Below are 20,445 nucleotides of genomic sequence, written 5' to 3'. Positions count from 1 at the left end.
AGCAGGAAGGAAACTGAAGACCAGAAGGAAAGCACAAACCATGGGAGTCATGACAGAGCAAAGGTCGGCGTTAACTAAAACAAACTGGAAGACTTTGCATTTAACCAGTTATTTCAAATCAATAAAAGGACTGATGAAAAACTTATCCTGCACTGTCACTATGTTTTACTGCTTAGATGCTGGCTGTAAAACACTTTAATGTTACTGCTAGTTCATGCTGTGACTGATTTCACTGGACCACAAAAGGTCCACTTGGCACCAACTCTACACCTTTTAAACGTTTTATTTCTTTTTAAAAGATGGAGGAAACAAAAAAGAAAACACATCAGCGACACGGCTTATCTGACCGACTGAAAACAGAAAAAACTTTCCACATCTGAGCTTTATTTCCTAAAACCTTCATCCAGCTGGGACTCCCAAATTAAAGTTCATGATCTGAATTTTAAGGCTACAAAATAAAAGTAACAAAAGCCATCAGTTCTGTTTTTAACAGGATGGTAACGTCGAAGTCTGGTCTAAACAGGAGGCCATTCTATGTTCATTTTATGTAAGTTATGTATGTTTCAATGTTTCACAACAGTTTTTGATTCTGGCATCCATCCAGAATTTCACAGTCGTGGCATAAATCAGCACAAAATACATGATGAAACATTCAGAATGTTCTTGTTTATTGAATGTCGACAATCTCCAAATATTTGTTAGTGTCATCTCAAAAGTCTGAAACCATAAAACTCACAAAGAAAAGTGTTTTTCCTTCATTTGGCTCAAGTTAGCATGAAGAAAAGCTTTGAAGTTTAATAACCGAATAGATTATGGGATGGATTTAATGTTTCCACCTTTCATTTGAAGGTTTTTTGCCATTTCCAACCTCAGCTTGTGGAAAAGCACTTTGTATAGAAGTTTTGCATGAATGTGGTATATAAATTATTGTCTCGTCTATAACAAAATCAGACAAATCCACTAAAAATGAAGAACTATAAAGGGGAATACTGTATGATTCAGTGAAATGTAAGTATGCAGCATACTTTACCATCAATTTACAATCACTTCATTGTCAACTTTAACTCGTTTGAAGAGTTAAAGAAAAAATAGGTGACTTCTGATGGCTTATATCCACACAGCACTATGTGGACATGAGACCTAACCCTAATACATACATTACACACATAAAAGCTTTTCAAAACAGGACCAAAGCTAAACTTTTATCTAAGATTTACTGACATTTACAATGTGTGACTTCTTCATTAGATAGTTAAACAGAGTGGGTTTGAGTAACATAGTCCACAATGTTTAAACTCAGACTGTTCGTAAACACACTATGATGAAAGGTGTTGCAGTGCAGATGCAGTGCAGATGTTCTGTGCTGGAGAAAGTGTTTGATGCACGAGGGCCACAATGGAAATATCCACAATACAGGCCAAACAGTAAAGAAATCTAGTTTTCAGTTGTTTGAGATGGTGAAATTTTCACCACCTTGCTTTAGCACAGCTGTAAAGGAACGTCTGCGTCTCCAGTGTGAGTGCTGTGTACCGCAGGTAGGCCACCGACCGCTCATTCACACTTCAAACGGCCCAACTTCAACAAAGGAAAAAAAAACTTTCTTCACACAACAAATCATCAGACAGAAACCGTCATCAAATGGGATTTTCCTGTAAAACAGAAGGTTAAGTTGGCTTCGCCAAACAGCAAGTTCTGACATTTTGGACAGAAATGATCAGAAGTCCATTCCTGGGTTGATGACTAATCAATATCAATTTGATGGCGACATCCGATGACAGTCAAGTTTCATCTTTTAAATGGCTTCAGAAGAATACAACTTCTCAACTGTGAATTTTCATGTGGGCAGCCAAACTGCGTCTGACACTGAAACTTTTTCCACACATTTCACAAGAATACAACTTCTCACCTGTGTGGACTCTCATGTGAACTGTCAAATAACTTCTTTGGTTGAAATTTTTCCCACATATTCCACAAGAATATGGTCTTTCTCCAGAGTGGATTCCCATGTGAACCATCAAATTACTGCTTTGACTAAAATTTTTCCCGCATATCCTACAAGAAAAAGGTTTTTCACCTGTGTGGATTCTCATATGGGTCAACAGACCACTTTTTCGAGTAAAACTTTTCCCACATGTTTTACAAGAGAACAACTTTTCACCCGTATGCATTCTCATGTGGGCCAACAAATGAGCCCCCTGACTGAATCTTTTCCCACATGTTGCACATGAAAAAGGCTTCTCACCTGTGTGGATTCTCATGTGAATCAACAGACCGCTCTTTCGAATAAAGTTTTTCCCACATGTTTTACAAGAGAACAACTTCTCACCGGTGTGGATTCTCATGTGGGTCAAAAGATTTCCATTTTGAGTAAAACTTTTCCCACATATTTTACAAGAGGACAACTTCTCACCTGTGTGGACTCTCATGTGGGTATGCAAAGAACGATTGTGCAAGAAGCTTTTCCCACATGTTTGGCAAGCATATGGCTTCGAACTTTCGTGGATTCTAGGATGTTCCTCCATACCGTACTTATCCTTCAAAGCTTTTATACAAACATCATATTTTACAGACTTTTCATCCAACTCAATATTAGACATATTCTCTGAAAAGAGAGAATTGTCACCATTATTACTGCGACTTGTGTTTCTCTTCTTTGGCTTCCTCTCTTTATCTCTACTTGATCCTAAGTTTATAATATTTATTCCATCCTGATGTTGGCTCTCAATTAAGGGAGAGTTATGAGAGTAAAGCTGGTCAGTTTCTGTTTCTGCTTCACTGAAGTCACATTCTTGATAAGTGGGCGTCAACATAAAGGTGTCAGTCTCCTGCTTCAGGACAATCTCCTCTCCCTCTTGACCAGTGCAGAATTCCTCCTCTTCCTCTTTAATCTGAGAGGTTTCAGGTTCCTCTTGATTCAGACTGGGGCTCCTCTCTTGATTACAGAGTGTTTGGTCAACAGATATTTCCTCCTCTTTACAGACATGTTGCTGTGGAAGGACTGAAGGTACAAAAGAACACAAGAAATTAGTTATATACAGAGTGGCCTTTCTGACATAATATCCTGGCTTTGTTCTGGTTTTTGGGGGAGAGAACACAGGTATTTTGTCTATAAAGCACATTTCACAGCATGTAAACCAACATGCTGAAGAAAAACAGACTATGAGAGATCCACACAAATCCCAAAATTATTTAGGAAAGTACACAACTGCTTCACTTTCATACAGTCACACACACAACGATTATCTGTAGGTTTTTAAGAATCATTTCAGTTCAGTTTTGAATGTAGACACAGATCAGCAGGCAGTTTGTTCCAGAGATCTGGACAACAGTAAGAGGAAGTACCCTTGGGAAATTTGTAGGACAGAAACTAACCTATTTTATTCTGAGTGAACTCTAAATCAGCTATTTTTCCTTTTACTTGACTAGAATTTTAGATGGATAATTATTTTAATAATTACAATTATAGACTACAGTATACTCTGATCAGGATCCTCCATGAGTCCTATTCATGTGTGAGTTCATTCAGCCCATCACGGTGTTCCGTACCTGCTGTGTGGGAGTTTATTTGGGGTTTCCAGGTGATTTCCAGCAGTCTGCGCTGGCGGTCGATCTCTTCCTCGTACTGGACGATGGTTTTCTCAAACTCTGTGAATATTTCTTCAGCAGCAGCAGTTAGTCGCTGGCTGATAAACTCTCTCAGATGCTGAGCTGAAGACATTGTTGCTGCTCACACTCAGATATTCAGCTCAGACAACACAGACGTCCTCCAGATGAGTCCAAACACGCTGCGACTGACGGCCTATTGTTTACTTCCGGTCAGTGTCACATCTTTGAAGTTCCGACGGTGGATGTGAGTTAGCATCTTCTTCTTCTTCTTTTTCTTCCGCGGTGCTTTAAGGCAGTTTGCATCCATGCAGTTCCATTACTGCCTTCTATGGGATGTATCTACATTCAAAGCAAACCAGTTACACCTTTAATTCATCTCACCCTCATGTAGCCGAGGGTCTTCTTGAACTTATATACTGAAGACAACAAAAGAACCACACATAGTGTTAAAAGCATTCCAACAGCGGCCACTTTTAATCTTCACCTTTAGTTACAGGTCAACCACAGAACTACTTGCTTTCAAAATAAAAGGTCTTAACATTAAAACAGGATGTTACGTTTCCCTGCTCAAACATCCCTCTATCCTGGGCTCATAAAAAAAAACTTACACTCATATATCTGTAGCGCTTCTTTCACAGCCCATTTTTTTTGTTTGGTCCGACACACACATACCAGTACCTGCTCTTTGACTCACATCACCCACTGGGACATAAACTGGCTGTCATCAGAACACAGCACCATTAAGCTGAACATGACTAAGGCTGGGGCAAAACAAAAGGACCTCAAGCAAATTAAGAAAGCACTTTAAAGCTGTGGATATCCAAACCGGGCCTGGGCCAAATCAGCTTAGGACCAAACAACACAAATAAAGGAGCCAACAAGAACAGGTGCAAAAATATTGTCTTTCCTTGGGTGGAATGAGAGAATTCTTCTCCAAGTACAACACCCTCAGACAGAGAATGATTCAGCCAAAGGACAACGAACACAAACTGAGTGGTCCTGCAGTGCAGCGAAAAGAGTACATATCTTTATAAAGAAGAAACTTAAGAATCACCTCACAATCACATGGCACAACACAGGAGCTCCTTGGGTCAAGACCAAGTAGTTTACTTCATCTTAAGGAGAAGGGACGCTCTTTTGAGGACAGTAATGTGTACAGTGCACAGGGAAGCCATCTATGGTAAACTGGAATAAGCAACGTTGCATTGAGGAGGTGGTCTCAGGTTTGAAAATCCCAGCACCTATTATGTAGCCTCGAATCTCCTCTCCAGGCAGTTTCACAACCTGTCACACGTTGGACTTTCTGACCAAAACATGCTTGGTCAGACAGGTAAAACAACTCATAGCTGAGAATGACTCAAAAGACCCACATAATGGTCAGGTGAGTCAATGACACATGTAACCTTAAAGAGTCTTTCAACTGCTTCCCAGCTGAAACCACCAAGTAGTTAGTGCTGAGGAACCCTTGGAATGTCTTCAAGAACCAAGAAAAAGAAGTCCAGTTGCTTTTATTCAAACTTAGAATACATTTCTGTTATTCAGATCTTCCACAGAAAGAGGGTTTCCCAGAATTCTGGTCTCCACAGTGAGAAATGATCCCTGTAGCCTGTACAGAAACCTTCAATGAACAGATGTCAAACAGTGACGGGGAAAAGCAGTAAAACACAGCAGGTTCCCTCCATCTCAAGCAGTCCCAAACATACTGAGCTGAGAGTTTCTTCTGTCAGAATAAGATTTTTTATTTAAATGCTGGTATACACTAAAATTTGGACACGTAGAAATAATCTCATTCCAAGCCAACTTGTAACAGAAACAAATATATTGGGACATGTGGGAAAAGGGGCTGAAATATTTTGGACCATCCAAAATAAAAGATACTTTTCCAGGTTGGATCTGACCAAAGTAAATATTTATTCATTTACATTATTTTTTAAAACGGTTTGATTTTCATATTCAGATGTAATGCATTTTAATTCAGTTGATATAAAATTCAGTTTATAATTCTGTGGTGTTTTACTTTTTTAATTTCTCGAGAAAGAAGCAACACGGACGTACAATGAGAATTAAAGGCGGAACGAAAACAAACTATCCCACGTCCACCGTCGAACTTCACAATTGTAACACTCACCGGAAGTAAATAATGAAGCACCAGTCGCTACATCTTTGTGCACAGCTGGGGGAAGGCTATGTTGTGTTGTCTGAGCTGAATATCTGAGTGTGAGCAGCAACGATGTCTTCAGCTCAGCATCTGAGAGAGTTTATCAGCCAGCGACTAACTGCTGCTGCTGAAGAAATATTCACAGAGTTTGGGAAAACCATCGTCCAGTACGAGGAAGAGATCGACCGTCAGCGCAGACTGCTGGAAATCACCTGGAAACCCCGAATAAACTCCCACACAGCAGGTGCGGAACACCGTGATGGGCTGCATGAACTCACACATGAATCTGACTGATGGAGGATCCTGATCAGAGCTCTACGTTACATTTATTTCAGGCTCACAGAGAAAGTTACGGTGCAGCTGCAGCTATTTTTCAGACAAACACAAAAACATACAATAAGTAGGAAAAACTATGGAAACCTGACTGAAGCAGAAGATTCCTACAGAGATTAGAGACAGGAGATGTACTTTTGATCTGAATAAAGCAGTAAGACATTAAATCAGAGTTTCAATAGAAGCTGCACAATTCACCTTTCAGTACCTCACATCTGTCTGCAGGACGATACAAACTGGACGTCCTTACTGGAAAGTAGGCAATGTCTCAGCCAGCTGTCTCTATCCCCCGAAAACAAAACATTTAGTTTTGTGCCGTTAGGACAGAACATATTGCAGTAAGACATAAAAAAGCAGCCTGGTCAGATGGAGGATTGTCCGATGGTGGTTCAGTCAGAACTTCCCACAAACCCGAGCAGAAACAGCTTTTGATGCGCTCCGAAGGGGGTTATCGTCAGAGTTTCCGATAAAATCATCAGCAATTGCGCTTTAGTCTTGGTGGAATGTGACAAAATACCACCGGGATAAAGCGCCGTGCTGTGGCGTTTAAATCCTGTTCGACAGTGAGCCCGTTTTTACATGGGGTGCACTTTTTTTGGATGGTGTTGCAGATTGGTGCAACTTAAAGGGACCCCTTAAAGTCTTTTTGCTGCATTTAAGCCAGGTGAAAAGGACAAAAATGTGAATTTCTGTTCTTGTCGTTTGCGTAAAGCTACAGTTTCTGTCCCACAGAAACAGCAGAGACAGCATACCAAGATGACATGAACGATATGCTTTCTCACCCGCTGGTAATGACACCCGTTGTTCTCTGGGCAGCTCACCACATTAGCAACCTATGTCTTCTGTTCCTTTGTCTTTCCAGATCTCCCACAGCAAAATATCTCTAAGGAGGAGGAAGATCTCGCTGACCAGACACCCCCTAACCAGGAGAAGGACTCCGGTCTGAACCAGGAGGTACCAGAGCTTCTACAGATCAAAGAGGAACAGGAAGAACTCTGCACCAGTCAGGAAGGAGAGCAGCTTGTCCTAAAGCAGGAGACTGATGCCTTCATGTTGACTCTGACCTGTAAGGAAGATGATGTCAGTGAAGCAGAAGCAGCGACTGACCAGCTTTTCACTCAAAACTCTCCCTTGATGGAGAGCCAAAATCAGGAAGGAAACAGGCATACAGACTCAGAATCCATTTCAGATGTAGAGATACAGCCAAAGAAGATACCTCACAGAAACACCAGTCACAGTGATCATGCTGACAGCTCTCTCTTGTCAGAGGATCAGTCTAATACTGAATCAGGTGAAAAGTCTGGAAAGTGTGATGTTTGTGGAAAGGTCTTCAGGGATAAGTACATTATGAAGGAACATCTCAAAATCCACACAGGTGTGAAGCCATACGCTTGTGAAACCTGTGGGAAATGTTTTACCCGAAAAAGTAATTTGTTACCCCACAGGAGAATTCACACAGGTGAGAAGCTGTTTTCTTGTGAAACATGTGGGAAAAGCTTCACTCAGAGTAGTCATTTGACTGCTCACAGGAGAACCCACACAGGGGAGAAGTCCTATTTCTGTAAAATGTGTGGGAAAAGCTTTACGCAGAAAAATAATCTGTTAGCCCACACGAGAACCCATACAGGTGAGAAGCCTTTTACTTGTAGAACATGTGGAAAAAAATTCACATATAGCAGTACTTTGTCAGTTCACATGAAAATCCACACTGGAGAAAGACCATATTCCTGTGGAACATGTGGAAAAAAATTCAAGCAGAGCAATAATTTGAAGGTTCACATGAGAACTCACACAGGGGAGAAGTCCTATTTTTGTAAAATATGTGGGAAAAGTTTTACACAAAAAAATAATTTGTTAGCCCACATGAGAACCCATACGGGTGAGAAGCCGTTTTCATGTGGAACGTGTGGAAAGACATTCACATATAGCAGTACTTTGTCAATGCACAAGAGAATCCACACTGGAGAGTGACCATGTTTTTACTGAACACGTGGAAAAAGATTCAGGCAGAGCAATAATTTGAAGGTTCACACGAGAACAACCGTGAGAAGTTGTATTCTAATGAAACATCTGGAAAGTTATGATTTACTGTAACTTTTTTTTTTTACTTTTAACTATATTAAATTATTGTTTTTTAAAAAGTATTTTAGAAAACATCCTGATTAAAGTGGTTTCTCCTCCGTGTTGCAATGTTTCTTTGGTACCTCAAACGAACAAACCAAACATTCTCTAGAGAAAGCTTTTTAGCATTTTTAGCATTTACCCGCTTCATTTAGTCTTTAACTGAACTCAAGCAGAGTGTATACTTACTTAACTTTCAGTCAGGCACATGTGACTTTTAGATCATTTTATGAACAGAGATTTTGCCCAGTTAGAAGAACTTGTTGGTTCTGTGAGTTCTTCACAGTTTCCAGTTTAATCTGAGGTGGGGTGATTGTGGACTTCTGATGTTCAGTGTTAGTGACTCATGTTGAATTTCTGTGGGATGAAAGAAACAAACCTCTAAAGCATCATTTTACTTTTTTATCTTTATTTAAAGCTTCACACGCAATCTGAGTGAAAATGTGTGTGTTGAAATGACATCAGCGTTGTTCAAGAGGTCAGCTTCTTGGAGTGGGTCCAAAGTGGGAAATTAGCACAAGTTAAGTTCTGTCAAAGTAGGAAAAAAGCTTTTAGATATCAGACACAAATCAATGATTTATTGTTGGATAGCTGGTCATTTTGGACTGTTATCTCTTGGTGGATGGTAGATATTTAACAAACAGTTAATTATCCACCCTTTTAAAGAAGCTGTTAGGAAACTGAACACAGCTTGTGTTGATGGGGCACTATGGAAACTATGAGATGTACTTTTGATCAAAATGAGACTAAACAAAGCAGTCAGACATGAAATCAGATGTCAATAGAAGGGACGAGAAACTTAATTTATCTGCAGGACTATACAAACTTTCCTTACTGGAAAGTAGGCAATGTCTCGACCAGCTGTCTCTATCCCCAAAAGGAAGAGGTGGTCCAAGTTTCACTTTATTTTGCCTTTGCAAACATATTGTAAAACAAGCAGACTGCAGGAGGTTTCTGCTCCTTTTATTCCATCAAGGCTCATTTCTCAGCTCTGAGGTGATGGTTTGAGCTGTTTCTCTCACAGATGAAGAACACAGACGGTAACTGTCGTTGTGTTATTAAAGAGCAAAGCCACAGCTAACGGTGTGGAGGCTGCAGAGCAGAAACCCACACAGCTGCAGGAAAGGAAGTCTGATTGTCTGTCAGCAGGTTTTTCTGTCCTAATAACCACTGAGAACAGATTCATATCTGCTGCTGCACACACTCATCACCCCCCCCCCCCCCCCCCCCTGCTGTTGGTCTTTTCTCTGCTTTCTGGAAACCTTTTTACCACTGAGCCCTCCACCCACACAGCTGAACTGAGCTCAATCACTTCTTTATTTATTCATTTATTCACAGGGTAAGAGAGGAATAAAGAGAGCAAATGAAATGAGAGGAAGAGACTTAAAACCACAGTCAAATGGCTGTCAACATACCTAACCTGCAAACAAGCAGAGAAACAAACAGCAACAAGGTTATTTTTCACTTTATTGAGAATATTGAAGTGAATAAATGTGAAGAAGCAGCCACACTGTGCATATAGAGAATATTAAAAAGAGAGAAATGTTGTTAAATGCTGAAATATCTACAAGGCAGCTAATAATTCAGCTTCATTCAGTTTCTGCAACACATCCTCAGTAAGGTTTGTGAATACTGATCAAAGTGATGAATGGATGAGATTTGATGGTGAGAAAAGGCGAGCAGAAAACAGTCAGTCAGCATGTGTGCAGCTGGTGGACGGTCCCTTGTTTCTGAGGATCATCAGCAGAGAGAGTCCACAGCAGTACACCAGACTCTTCACTATCAGCACCGTGTACAGCAGGCACAGCAGCTTCACTTGTCTCTGGAACCTCTGAAGAAGCCAAGGAGAAACGTCTGAAACAGAAAATGTTGGAGCTGCAATGAGAAATGTCAGTCCTCTGCTCCTCTGCTCTCTTTGACAGCGTCTCCACATGAAGCTGAATCACTGCTGAACACAGTCACCAAGCCTTCATTACCTTGCTGTGTTTGGGCCTCCACTGTGCCCCCCTCGTGCTCCACGTAGCAGCTGTATTTATACGAGCTGTTCTCTTGCTGACGGATCAGCAAGATGGCGGCGGTGCGTCCCGACTCTCTGAGCTCCAGCTGCTCTCCCTCAGCAGGGGGCAGCTCCTCCAGACCACCGTTCTTCTTCTGTCTTTTCCAGGAGAACTGGACCAGAGGAGGAAACATGTCTGAGGCCAGACACAGCAGGGAGCTCTTCCCCTCCAGGTGGACTCTGGATGCTGCTGGGTACACGCTCACCACGGGCTTCACTACCTGCTCATCTGAAGTTTGACAGCAGCAACAAGCAGCACACACACACATTCACACAGTCAGCAGCAGCTTCCAGCACTGCACTGCATTCAGTCTGATCCTGGAAACTACATGGACTCTGATCACTAAACTCCTCATCAATACAGCACAAAGTTCACTACATACACTGTATTCAGCTTCATATCAAACACACTCATCACCTCATGTCACCGTGTGGAACAGGTGGACGTGGTTTATTACAATAAAACTGAGTTATTACACAACTTCTTTCATCTTTTATTGCTCTTTGAAATGAAATATGATGTCAGACACTTTAATATCATGTATCTGTGGCCCTGTGATGAACTGGTGACCCATCCAGGGTGTACCCCACCTCTCGCCCAGTGGCAGCTGGGATAGACTCCAGCCCCTCCAACCCTGAATAGGATGGAGCGGCTATAGAAAATGGATGGACGGAAATCTAATTTTCACCAACATTTACTTTGGTCTAATCACCAGAAAACAGCAAATCAGATTTTTTCAATGATTTTTCAGCCGGTTTAAACTTTTCTAAATAAAGACAAATACAACAAAGAGTTCATGAGTGTAAAAGTTTCCGTAGATTTATAACGATCACATCTATGATCCAATTAATGATGATAGAATGATTTAACTTTAAAAGGACATATTTGACACGTGTTACATATTTACATCCAAATACTTTTCTTCTTTTTATTAAACTTATTTCTTAATATTACACTTTTCTTCTTATTTTTCCATTTTGTTCATCAGTCTTGAAACATACAAACAGAAGCGTTTGTGCTTTAATAAGTTGCCTCATATTGTCTGTCAAAATTGAACTTTCTGACTAAAATATGCGCAAAATTTCCTTCAAACATGTTTCATCTTCAGTTAGTTTCTCTTCTTTTTTTTTAGCTGATTTTCCAAAACAATATTTTGTCTGAAAAAGATAAACATCTGAGCGTGTAATTGTCTCATGGACTTATTTTTAGTTAGAATGGATTTAAAATACAGAAGCACACAGATATAAAATTAATGTTGGAACATCACTAATATTTGCAGAAATAAAGAATAAGTTTAGTTGTTCAGTGAGATTTCAACATGTTTTCAGCAATGATTGAGCTTTTCTTCTGGAACAATGGCTGCATGATGAATTCTCTACTAATGATGAAAAAACTAACATGTAAAGCCTGAAGCAGCAGAAACTGACTTTAAACACATTTTAACTTCTACAATAAAACAACTGAAGGAAAATAAATGTTTGTTCTTACCTGTTACATACAGTTTAGTTCCAGAGACAAAGATGAGGTATCCTCCACACAGTGATTGAGACTGATACAAAAACCTGTCTGCTGTTGAATGTGTCAGCTGAGCTGAACAGCCCACATGATGAAGCAGTATCATATTTCAGCTCCATGATGTGTTTCTCTCATGTTCAGATCAACATGACTGTCTGTTCTGGTCTCTTCTTTTTCATTTTGCTCTGGATGTGCATGTAAGCTCCTCTGCAGCAGCAACAGAAAGCAGCTACAACAGGGGCTCAGATTCTGGCTCAACTTTTCAATATGTCTGACAGGCACTGAGGCAAAAAATGGGATTTTAGACCCAATCCCAACCAGGAGAGTTTCCCCTTAATCAATACTTCCATATTGGATTTGATCAATCGGTCTTTGTTGACAGGCTTTTAAGGTTGCTGTAATTAAACCTTTACTTATAACTGAATAACTGAAATATAATGATAACTGAAGGCTCTGCCTCCCATTCTGCTTTTAGGGGCCTGATAACTGAAGGCTCTGCCTCCCATTCTGCTTTTAGGGGCCTGATAACTGAAGGCTCTGCCTCCCATTCTGCTTTTAGGGGCCTGATAACTGAAGGCTCTGCCTCCCATTCTGCTTTTAGGGGCCTGATAACTGAAGGCTCTGCCTCCCATTCTGCTTTTAGGGGCCTGATAACTGAAGGTTCTGCCTCCCATTCTGCTTTTAGGGGCCTGATAACTGAAGGCTCTGCCTCCCATTCTGTTTTTAGGGGCCTGATAACTGAAGGCTCTGCCTCCCATTCTGCTTTTAGGGGCCTGATAACTGAAGGCTCTGCCTCCCATTCTGCTTTTAGGGGCCTGATAACTGAAGGCTCTGCCTCCCATTCTGCTTTTAGGGGCCTGATAACTGAAGGCTCTGCCTCCCATTCTGCTTTTAGGGCCCTGATAACTGAAGGCTCTGCCTCCCATTCTGCTTTTAGGGGCCTGATAACTGAAGGCTCTGCCTCCCATTCTACTTTTAGGGGCCTGATAACTGAAGGCTCTGCCTCCCATTCTGCTTTTAGGGGCCTGATAACTGAAGGCTCTGCCTCCCATTCTGCTTTTAGGGGCCTGATAACTGAAGGCTCTGCCTCCCATTCTGCTTTTAGGGGCCTGATAACTGAAGGCTCTGCCTCCCATTCTGCTTTTAGGGGCCTGATAACTGAAGGCTCTGCCTCCCATTCTGCTTTTAGGGGCCTGATAACTGAAGGCTCTGCCTCCCATTCTGCTTTTAGGGGCCTGATAACTGAAGGCTCTGCCTCCCATTCTGCTTTTAGGGGCCTGATAACTGAAGGTTCTGCCTCCCATTCTGCTTTTAGGGGCCTGATAACTGAAGGCTCTGCCTCCCATTCTGCTTTTAGGGACCTGATAACTGAAGGCTCTGCCTCCCATTCTGCTTTTAGGGGCCTGATAACTGAAGGCTCTGCCTCCCATTCTGCTTTTAGGGGCCTGATAACTGAAGGCTCTGCCTCCCATTCTGCTTTTAGGGGCCTGATAACTGAAGGCTCTGCCTCCCGTTCTGCTTTTAGGGGCCTGATAACTGAAGGCTCTGCCTCCCATTCTGCTTTTAGGGGCCTGATAACTGAAGGCTCTGCCTCCCATTCTGCTTTTAGGGGCCTGATAACTGAAGGCTCTGCCTCCCATTCTGCTTTTAGGGGCCTGATAACTGAAGGCTCTGCCTCCCATTCTGCTTTTAGGGGCCTGATAACTGAAGGCTCTGCCTCCCATTCTGCTTTTAGGGGCCTGATAACTGAAGGCTCTGCCTCCCATTCTGCTTTTAGGGGCCTGATAACTGAAGGCTCTGCCTCCCATTCTGCTTTTAGAAACTCTGGGAACCACAAGGAAACCTGCAGCCTGAGAGCAAAGTGCTCTGTTGGGGAAATATCCAACTGTGAGATCTTTAAGATGTGATGGAGCTCGGTCATTAAGAGCTTTATATGTGAGGAGAAGAACCTTAAATTCTATTCTGAATTTAACAGGGAGCCAATGAAGAGAAGCTAAAACTGGAGAAACATGATCTCTGCTGTTAGATCTCATCAGAACTCTGGCTGCAGGGTTTTGGATCAGCTGGAGGCTTTATTGGGACAGCCCAATAATAAAGAATTACAGTAGTTCAGTCCTGAAGGAACAGATGCATGGAGCAGTTTCTCTGCATCACCCTGAGACAGGATGTTCCTGATTTTAACAACATTACGAAGGTGAAAGAAGGCAGAAACCAGTTTTATATGTGCTAACCAATCAGAACCAGACTGTTCAAGGAGGTTTTCCCCTTAATCAATACTTCCATATTGGATTTGATCAATCGGTCTTTGTTGACAGGATGTGTACCTCTGACTTTTAAGGTTGCTGTAATTAAACCTTTACTTAAAAAACCTACTCTTGATTCAGAAGTTTTGGCTAATTATCGACCTATATCCAATCTCCCTTTTTTGTCTAAAGTTCTTGAAAAAATAGTTGCAACTTTCTATTTACATAGAAATAATCTGTTTGAAAAGTTTAGTCAATTCAATTAAATTTATTTATATAGCGCCAAATCAAACAAAAGTCATCTATTTATTCATTTATACGACCTGATAACTGAAGGCTCTGCCTTCAAAGACGAATATCTGGGCATCATCATCATCATCATTCACAAATAAAGTCCAAGTCAAGCCAATTAGAGTCCAGTTCATTGTAATCAAAAAAGCCAATCAAATCCAATTAATAGAATCTAAAATTAGTCTCAGGATCAAAGAGAAGTTTTGATGTTTGGTTTTTATCATCAATCTGTTGGTTTTTAATATTTTTTATGTGATTGGATAATGCTTGTATTACACTCCGGCTTCCTTCCACACCCCAAAAACATGCATGTTTGGTTAATATGTGTCTCTAAAACTGTCCTTAGGAGTGAGTGTCTGTGGTTGTTTGTCTCTGTCCCGACTGACTGACTAAGAGAGTATAGAAAATGCAAAATTCCAGCAGCAGCTGAAAACAGGAGATTCATATTTATCTGAACATTTGAATGAAAACATTCAGGATTAAATAAATGTCTTTAAAATGTCCTGCTTTTATTTCTGCTGTATTGAACTTTCATTTGGATCCTTTTCCACTACAAATCTTTGAAATCTTCAGTTTTTATCTTGGAACCTTCAGAAATTTTCTCTGAATAAGAAGAAAAAGTTGAATAAAAGTTGAAATAAATAAAGACAGCAGTAAAGAAGAAACTCCCTCAGCTCAGTATGTTTGTGACTCTGTCTGAGATGGAGGTGAAATATGTGAACCTGGGCTGTGGTTTACTGCTCTCTTCATGTCACAAACACTGTTTGACATCTGTTCATCTGAAGGTTTTTGTACAGGCTGCAGGGATCATTTCTCACTGTGGAGCCTTCAAACAGCTGCAGTAGTAGGTGGCTGAATGATCGGGTTTAACTTTCTGTATCTGCAACTCCCAGCCGTTCTGTTTATTCACAGCCGAGAAATCATCTTCCTGAGTGTGATTGTAACCTTTATAAACACGACCACTATTTTTGTTAATATAAAGAATCACTCTGAATGTTTCTGTTTCTTTCTTCTGGTACCAGAATACATAACCATTGACATAACACTGGTCAGTTCCACAGCTGAAGGAGACACTTTGACCAACTCTCCTGGTCAGTGTTAACTGGTCCTGAATCAGCTCTGCTGCCATGGCAACCAGCGCTGTGGAGACACAGACAGACAGATGAAGGTCAGTGTGACAGTGTTTGTTCCAGGTGGAGTTTGTTGGCTCCTGATTGGCTGGAAACACTCACCTGAACACAGACAGCACAGAGCAGCAGCTGGGAGGAAAAGCATTTTGTGCAGTGGTGTTTCCTCTGGTGAACCTGGGGAGAAGTGGCGCTCTGATGCAGCCGAGGCCAAACAAGGACGAGCTGTGAGATCAGAGCAGGGCCACGTGCTTTCTAACAGCTCCTCAGAGCTCCCATCAGCCCCTGCGGCCCACAGATAAGACCGCTGCTGCTGACTGACAGCTCAGCTCAAGCTGCTGTGTGGTTTCATGGTCTTGATTTGAATCTGACAGCAGATGAAGAAAATGGGGTCACATGATGCAGAAAGACTAGAAAACATTCATGTTCCCACAAACTTATTCAGCTTGGTGGTGAATTTAGTAACACACACTGTTATCTGTTCTAAGAAGTTTCTTCAGTCTGACCCAACAAGTGACAGATTCAAATATATTGGGACATGTGGGAAAATTGTTTGAAAGATTTTGGAGTTTACATTCTGTCTGTGCCGGTCCCGGATAAATGGTGAGAGGTGAGGTAGCATCCGGCGTAAAAATACACATGGGCCAAATTGATGAGGCAAGATCGACTTGCTGTGGCGACCCCTGATAAAGGGAGATGCCCAAAGAAGAAGATTCTGTTGTATGAAATATTACTTTTTACGCTTTAATCCATAATATTGATATTACTCAATATAAATACTGACTGTTGTGTTTTAGAGGGGAAAATCTGACACATTTTCTGGTTATTTTTACATCAAGAAAATGTAGCAGCACAATTAAAGCAATTCATTTTGTTTTGATAGAAGATGTAACATGTATTCAACATGTAAGGGGGAGAATACATGTTGCACTAAAAGAGAGCAAGTGTTAAAGGGAAGACTGCTCACTGTAACTTAAATCTAACAGGGATACATCCATCTGGTTCTTCTCAGCCAGAAACAGTAATGTGTGCACATTAGTTATTCAAGTCAAGTTTATTTTATTTCATTTTGTGTACAGAACAATTCAAAGTGCTTTACATGAAATTAAAAGCATTGCAGCCTGGAGCAGAAAAAGCATTAAAATATGTTAAAGAATATAAAGAGAAAGAAAGAAAATAATTCAAATCAAGCAAAGGTCTCGATAAATGAAAAGATATCCTGCAGATTTCATGCACAGACACATGAGAAAAGAAATGTTTTTAACCTGGATTTAAAAATGTCTAAATTTTTAGTCTGGACTCTGGACTGGACCAGCTGACCCGAGTCCTTGGATCTCAGAACTCTGCTGGGTTTATATTCTCTGAACATATCATAGATTCTGGGATTTATAAACCATCAGCAGGCTTTTAAAATCTATTCTGTGACTGACTGGAAGCCAGAGTAAAGATTTTAAAACTGGGGTGATGTGTTCAGATCTCTTAGTCCTGGTTAAAACTATAGCAGCAGCGTTCTGGATGAGCTGCAGATGTTTAGTTGTGGAAAATATGTGGCAGAAAGAAGGGACATGAGACGTTGAAAGAAGGTCTAACAGGAACAGGCTCAAAAACATGCTGGACTGTACTGAAGAGGACAGAGAGGAAGATACCTTTTTGATCTCCTTATGGGAACTGGATTATTGAGGAGCGTTTGTTCGTGTTTGGATGTATATACATCCAGTAGAGGGCAGTGATGACTCTTAGAGGTCAGCTGCCGTAAAGCCTCAAAGAAGAAGAAGCTAACTCACGTCCACCGTCGGAACTTTTCAGTGTGACACCCAGCGGAAGTAAACAATAAGGCGTCATCCGCAGCGTGTTTGGACTCAGCAGGAGGACGGTGGTGTTGTCTGAGCTGAAAATCTGAGTGTGAGCAGCAACGATGTCTTCAGCTCAGCATCTGAGAGAGTTTATCAGCCAGCGACTAACTGCTGCTGCTGAAGAAATATTCACAGAGTTTGAGAAAACCATCGTCCAGTACGAGGAAGAGATCGACCGTCAGCGCAGACTGCTGGAAATCACCTGGAAACCCCGAATAAACTCCCACACAGCAGGTACGGAACACCGTGATGGGCTGAATCACTTAGTACCTGAATGTTATTAATAAAAACTCTAATCAGAGCTCTACGTCACATTTATTTCAGGTTCATTAAGTATGCTGCAGTTAAGTATGTTTCAGACACAAATAATATGAAATTTAAATTCTAAAGCAGAAACATTTGGTATTAATCTCACGTTATATCGAAGACACAGTAGGAATTTACCTGCTAGATCACCATGATAACCTGCTCTGGAGGACTTTATGTTCAACCTTTCAGAATAAAGCGACTTATAAATGAATAGATTAATCAGAATCATCTCTTTCTCTGGTGTTTTTCTCCTGATGATGGCAAACCCTAAAAAACAGAAATTATTTGTTTTTTACATTTCGACCTGGAAATGATGTTGGTTTGTTGCTTTTGGTAAACACGGAGTTTTAAACACAGGGTTTTATGTGTTTTATTCGCCCTGTAATCTGTTATCTTACTTATATCTGTGTGGAGGAAATGTGAAACATTGGTTACTATTGAGTCCACATGGAAAGAGTAATCGGCATTTGTTTCTAATCTATTAGTGACAAAACAAAATACAAATATTTCTGCTGCTATTTAACATTGATACAAATGTATACAGATTGTTCACAGCTTTCATGAAGAGCTTTCTCACATGTAGCCTAACAGAGATGCTGGCATCCCTGTCATTAAACCTCTTAATAGATTATATGAATAGCCTCTGTTCAGCTGCAGACAGGTCTGACTCCACAGCCAAGCAGAAAGATCTGAAACACCTAAACCCATCCATCTGCAAACTTGTGGGTTAAGAGATTTGCACCTCACACACAAGTTAGAAAAACCCACCGAGTGTGTTCAGTGGAAGCAGAGTGTCAGGACCACCGCTCCTACTCTTTGTTAGAGAATCATTTGCATGTTCTGTCCAAATATCAAAACATGTTCCCTCGACAACTTGTCATCATGAATATTCTTCTCACCTGTTTACATTAGATGCACATTCATTTATCTTTTGACACCTTTTGGCAACAACTTTTCTTATACCGTAGCTACCCAGATGGTGATCTCGAACCACAGTGCAATGTGTCATGACTTTGTTGCCCGTTTTCTATGGAGCAACACCATTTAGGAGTGACTTTCTGCTCACTCCACCCATCTCTTGACCCTTTTAGATTGAGAGTACAGTGCTGTGCTGCCATGCAAGCGGAAGTTCCCTTAAAGCTTTTATTCACAGCGCTTGTGCCAAATTAACAAGGAAAACATGGTCAAAAACCAGCAGACGGAAGAGACACTAAGCCCTGGTGAAGTCAAAGATAACATTTATCTCCGGCCATTAAAACTTAGACTCATTATTTTACATGCAGTTAAAACTACAAGAGCCTTAAAAGAGTTTTCCACCATCAAACTGGTTACCTATGTTGCTTTATCTCTCCAGACCTCCCACGGCAACATACCTGCAGAAAGGAGGAAGTTCTTGCTGATCCACAGCTCTATATCGAGGGGAGGAACTCCAGCCTAGATCAGGGGGAACCAGAACCTCCACAGATTAAAGAGGAATGGAAAGAACTCTGCACCAGTCAGGAGGAGGAGCAGCTTGTACTAAAACAGGAGACTGATAACTTTATGTTAACTCAAGGTGATAAGGAAAGTGACTTCGCTGAACCAGAACCAAACACTGACCTGCTTTTATCTCAAAACTCTCCTTTAACTGTGAGCCAAAGTCAGGAAGAAGGAAAGCAAATTAACTTGGAATCAAGTAGAAATGCTGAGATAAAGCCAAAGAAGAGACATAACAGAAACAAAAGTCACAGTGATTATGTAAACTTTTCTCCCATGTCAGAGACTCAGTTTAATCCTGAGTCAGCTAAAAAGTCTGTAAAATGTGATCTTTGTGGAAAAGATTTTAAGGATGAATGCAGTATGAAGCAACATCACAGAAGTCACGCTGGTTTGAAGCCATATGCTTGCCAAACATGTGGTAAAAGCTTTAGTCACAATCGTACTTTGCTGACCCACATAAGAATCCACACAGGTGACAAGTTGTTCTCTTGTAAAATATGCGGGAAAAGTTTCACAAGAAAAAGTGATTTATTGACCCACGTGAGAATCCACACAGGTGAAAGGCCTTTTTCATGTGTAACATGTGGGAAAAAATTCAGTCAGAGAAGTAATTTAATGGTTCACAAGGTTATTCACTCTGGAGAAAGACCATATTCTTGTGGAATATGTGGAAAAACTTTCAACCAAAAAAGTTACTTGGGGGTTCACATGAGAATCCACACTGGTGAGGTATATTCTTGTGAAACATGTGGAAGAAGTTTTCATTTTAAACATAGCTTGACAGCTCACATGAGAACTCACACAGATGAAAAGTTGTTATTTTGAAACAATTGGAAGAGTAGATATTTTACTTTCACAAAGGTAACTTTTATTTTTTTCCCAAAATGTCACATTCAAATTGGTTTCTCTTCCATTGAGTCTGTATTTGCACTGCCATGTTTCTGTGGTAGCTCAAGATGAACAACCAGAACACTGCCTCGTGAGCAGGCCTTTTGCATTTTTAGCTCTCTAAAATATGACATATATATATGTATATGCACATTTTTCAAAGAATATTCACATCAAGCAAAGGAAGAAAACAGCAAAGCAACATTCGATTGTGACAAGGGAAAATAAAATCCTTCACATAATGTATTAAAATGATTATCATGACATCACCAATTCAATGCAGATTACATAAGACACTAAATGAATTGTGTACTAAAATAGATAAAGGTAGATATTTTAAATAAATGTAAAGCTAAGTGTATAGCTGAGTATATTCTGAATTCATCAGTTTAATCCTGAGTCAGCTAAAAAGTCTGTAAAATGTGATCTTTGTGGAAAAGATTTTAAGGATGAATGCAGTATGGA

At 40.7% G+C, this 20,445-nt stretch overlaps 2 protein-coding genes and 1 gene segment (V, D, J or C); 1 reads left to right on the top strand and 2 right to left on the bottom strand.

Annotated features, from left to right (window-relative positions):
• Window positions 1-1,806: 1,806 nt before the first annotated feature.
• On the bottom strand, window positions 1,807-3,752 carry LOC140268510 (uncharacterized). Its single transcript, XM_072363418.1, has 2 exons — window positions 3,547-3,752; window positions 1,807-2,998 (listed from the first exon to the last, which is right to left on the bottom strand). The coding sequence occupies exons 1-2, from the start codon at window positions 3,716-3,718 to the stop codon at window positions 1,821-1,823; spliced, it is 1,350 nt and encodes a 449-aa protein (XP_072219519.1). The 5' UTR covers window positions 3,719-3,752; the 3' UTR covers window positions 1,807-1,820.
• Window positions 3,753-5,769: 2,017 nt separating this feature from the next.
• LOC140269115 (uncharacterized) lies at window positions 5,770-20,165 on the top strand. Its single transcript, XM_072364138.1, has 6 exons — window positions 5,770-6,008; window positions 6,960-8,064; window positions 10,283-10,468; window positions 15,378-15,415; window positions 17,362-17,538; window positions 18,968-20,165. The coding sequence occupies exons 1-6, from the start codon at window positions 5,837-5,839 to the stop codon at window positions 19,915-19,917; spliced, it is 2,628 nt and encodes an 875-aa protein (XP_072220239.1). The 5' UTR covers window positions 5,770-5,836; the 3' UTR covers window positions 19,918-20,165.
• On the bottom strand, window positions 9,669-10,734 carry LOC140268548 (immunoglobulin lambda constant 6-like). The segment is given in 2 exon segments: window positions 9,669-10,072; window positions 10,195-10,734. Coding segments are annotated over 2 exon segments (513 nt in total).
• Window positions 20,166-20,445: the final 280 nt, after the last annotated feature.

This window comes from Leuresthes tenuis, unplaced genomic scaffold (genome assembly GCF_036924035.1).
Source record: "Leuresthes tenuis unplaced genomic scaffold, fLeuTen1.0.hap1 SCAF_14, whole genome shotgun sequence".
NCBI classification, from domain to species: Eukaryota; Metazoa; Chordata; class Actinopteri; order Atheriniformes; family Atherinopsidae; genus Leuresthes; species Leuresthes tenuis.
The sequence above is the reverse complement of the archived record's forward strand: the minus strand, read 5'-3'. Positions and strand labels throughout refer to the sequence as shown.

Excerpts from the sequence above, each read along its gene's own strand:
- LOC140269115 (XM_072364138.1), top strand. The coding sequence starts at position 5,837 with ATGTCTTCAGCTCAGCATCTGAGAGAGTTTATCAGCCAGCGACTAACT. Across the intron at positions 6,009-6,959 it reads AATAAACTCCCACACAGCAG|ATCTCCCACAGCAAAATATC; the intron begins GTGCGGAACACC and ends TTGTCTTTCCAG. Across the intron at positions 10,469-15,377 it reads TGGACTCTGGATGCTGCTGG|TTCCACAGCTGAAGGAGACA; the intron begins GTACACGCTCAC and ends AACACTGGTCAG.
- LOC140268510 (XM_072363418.1), bottom strand. The coding sequence starts at position 3,718 with ATGTCTTCAGCTCAGCATCTGAGAGAGTTTATCAGCCAGCGACTAACT. Across the intron at positions 2,999-3,546 it reads AATAAACTCCCACACAGCAG|TCCTTCCACAGCAACATGTC; the intron begins GTACGGAACACC and ends TTGTACCTTCAG.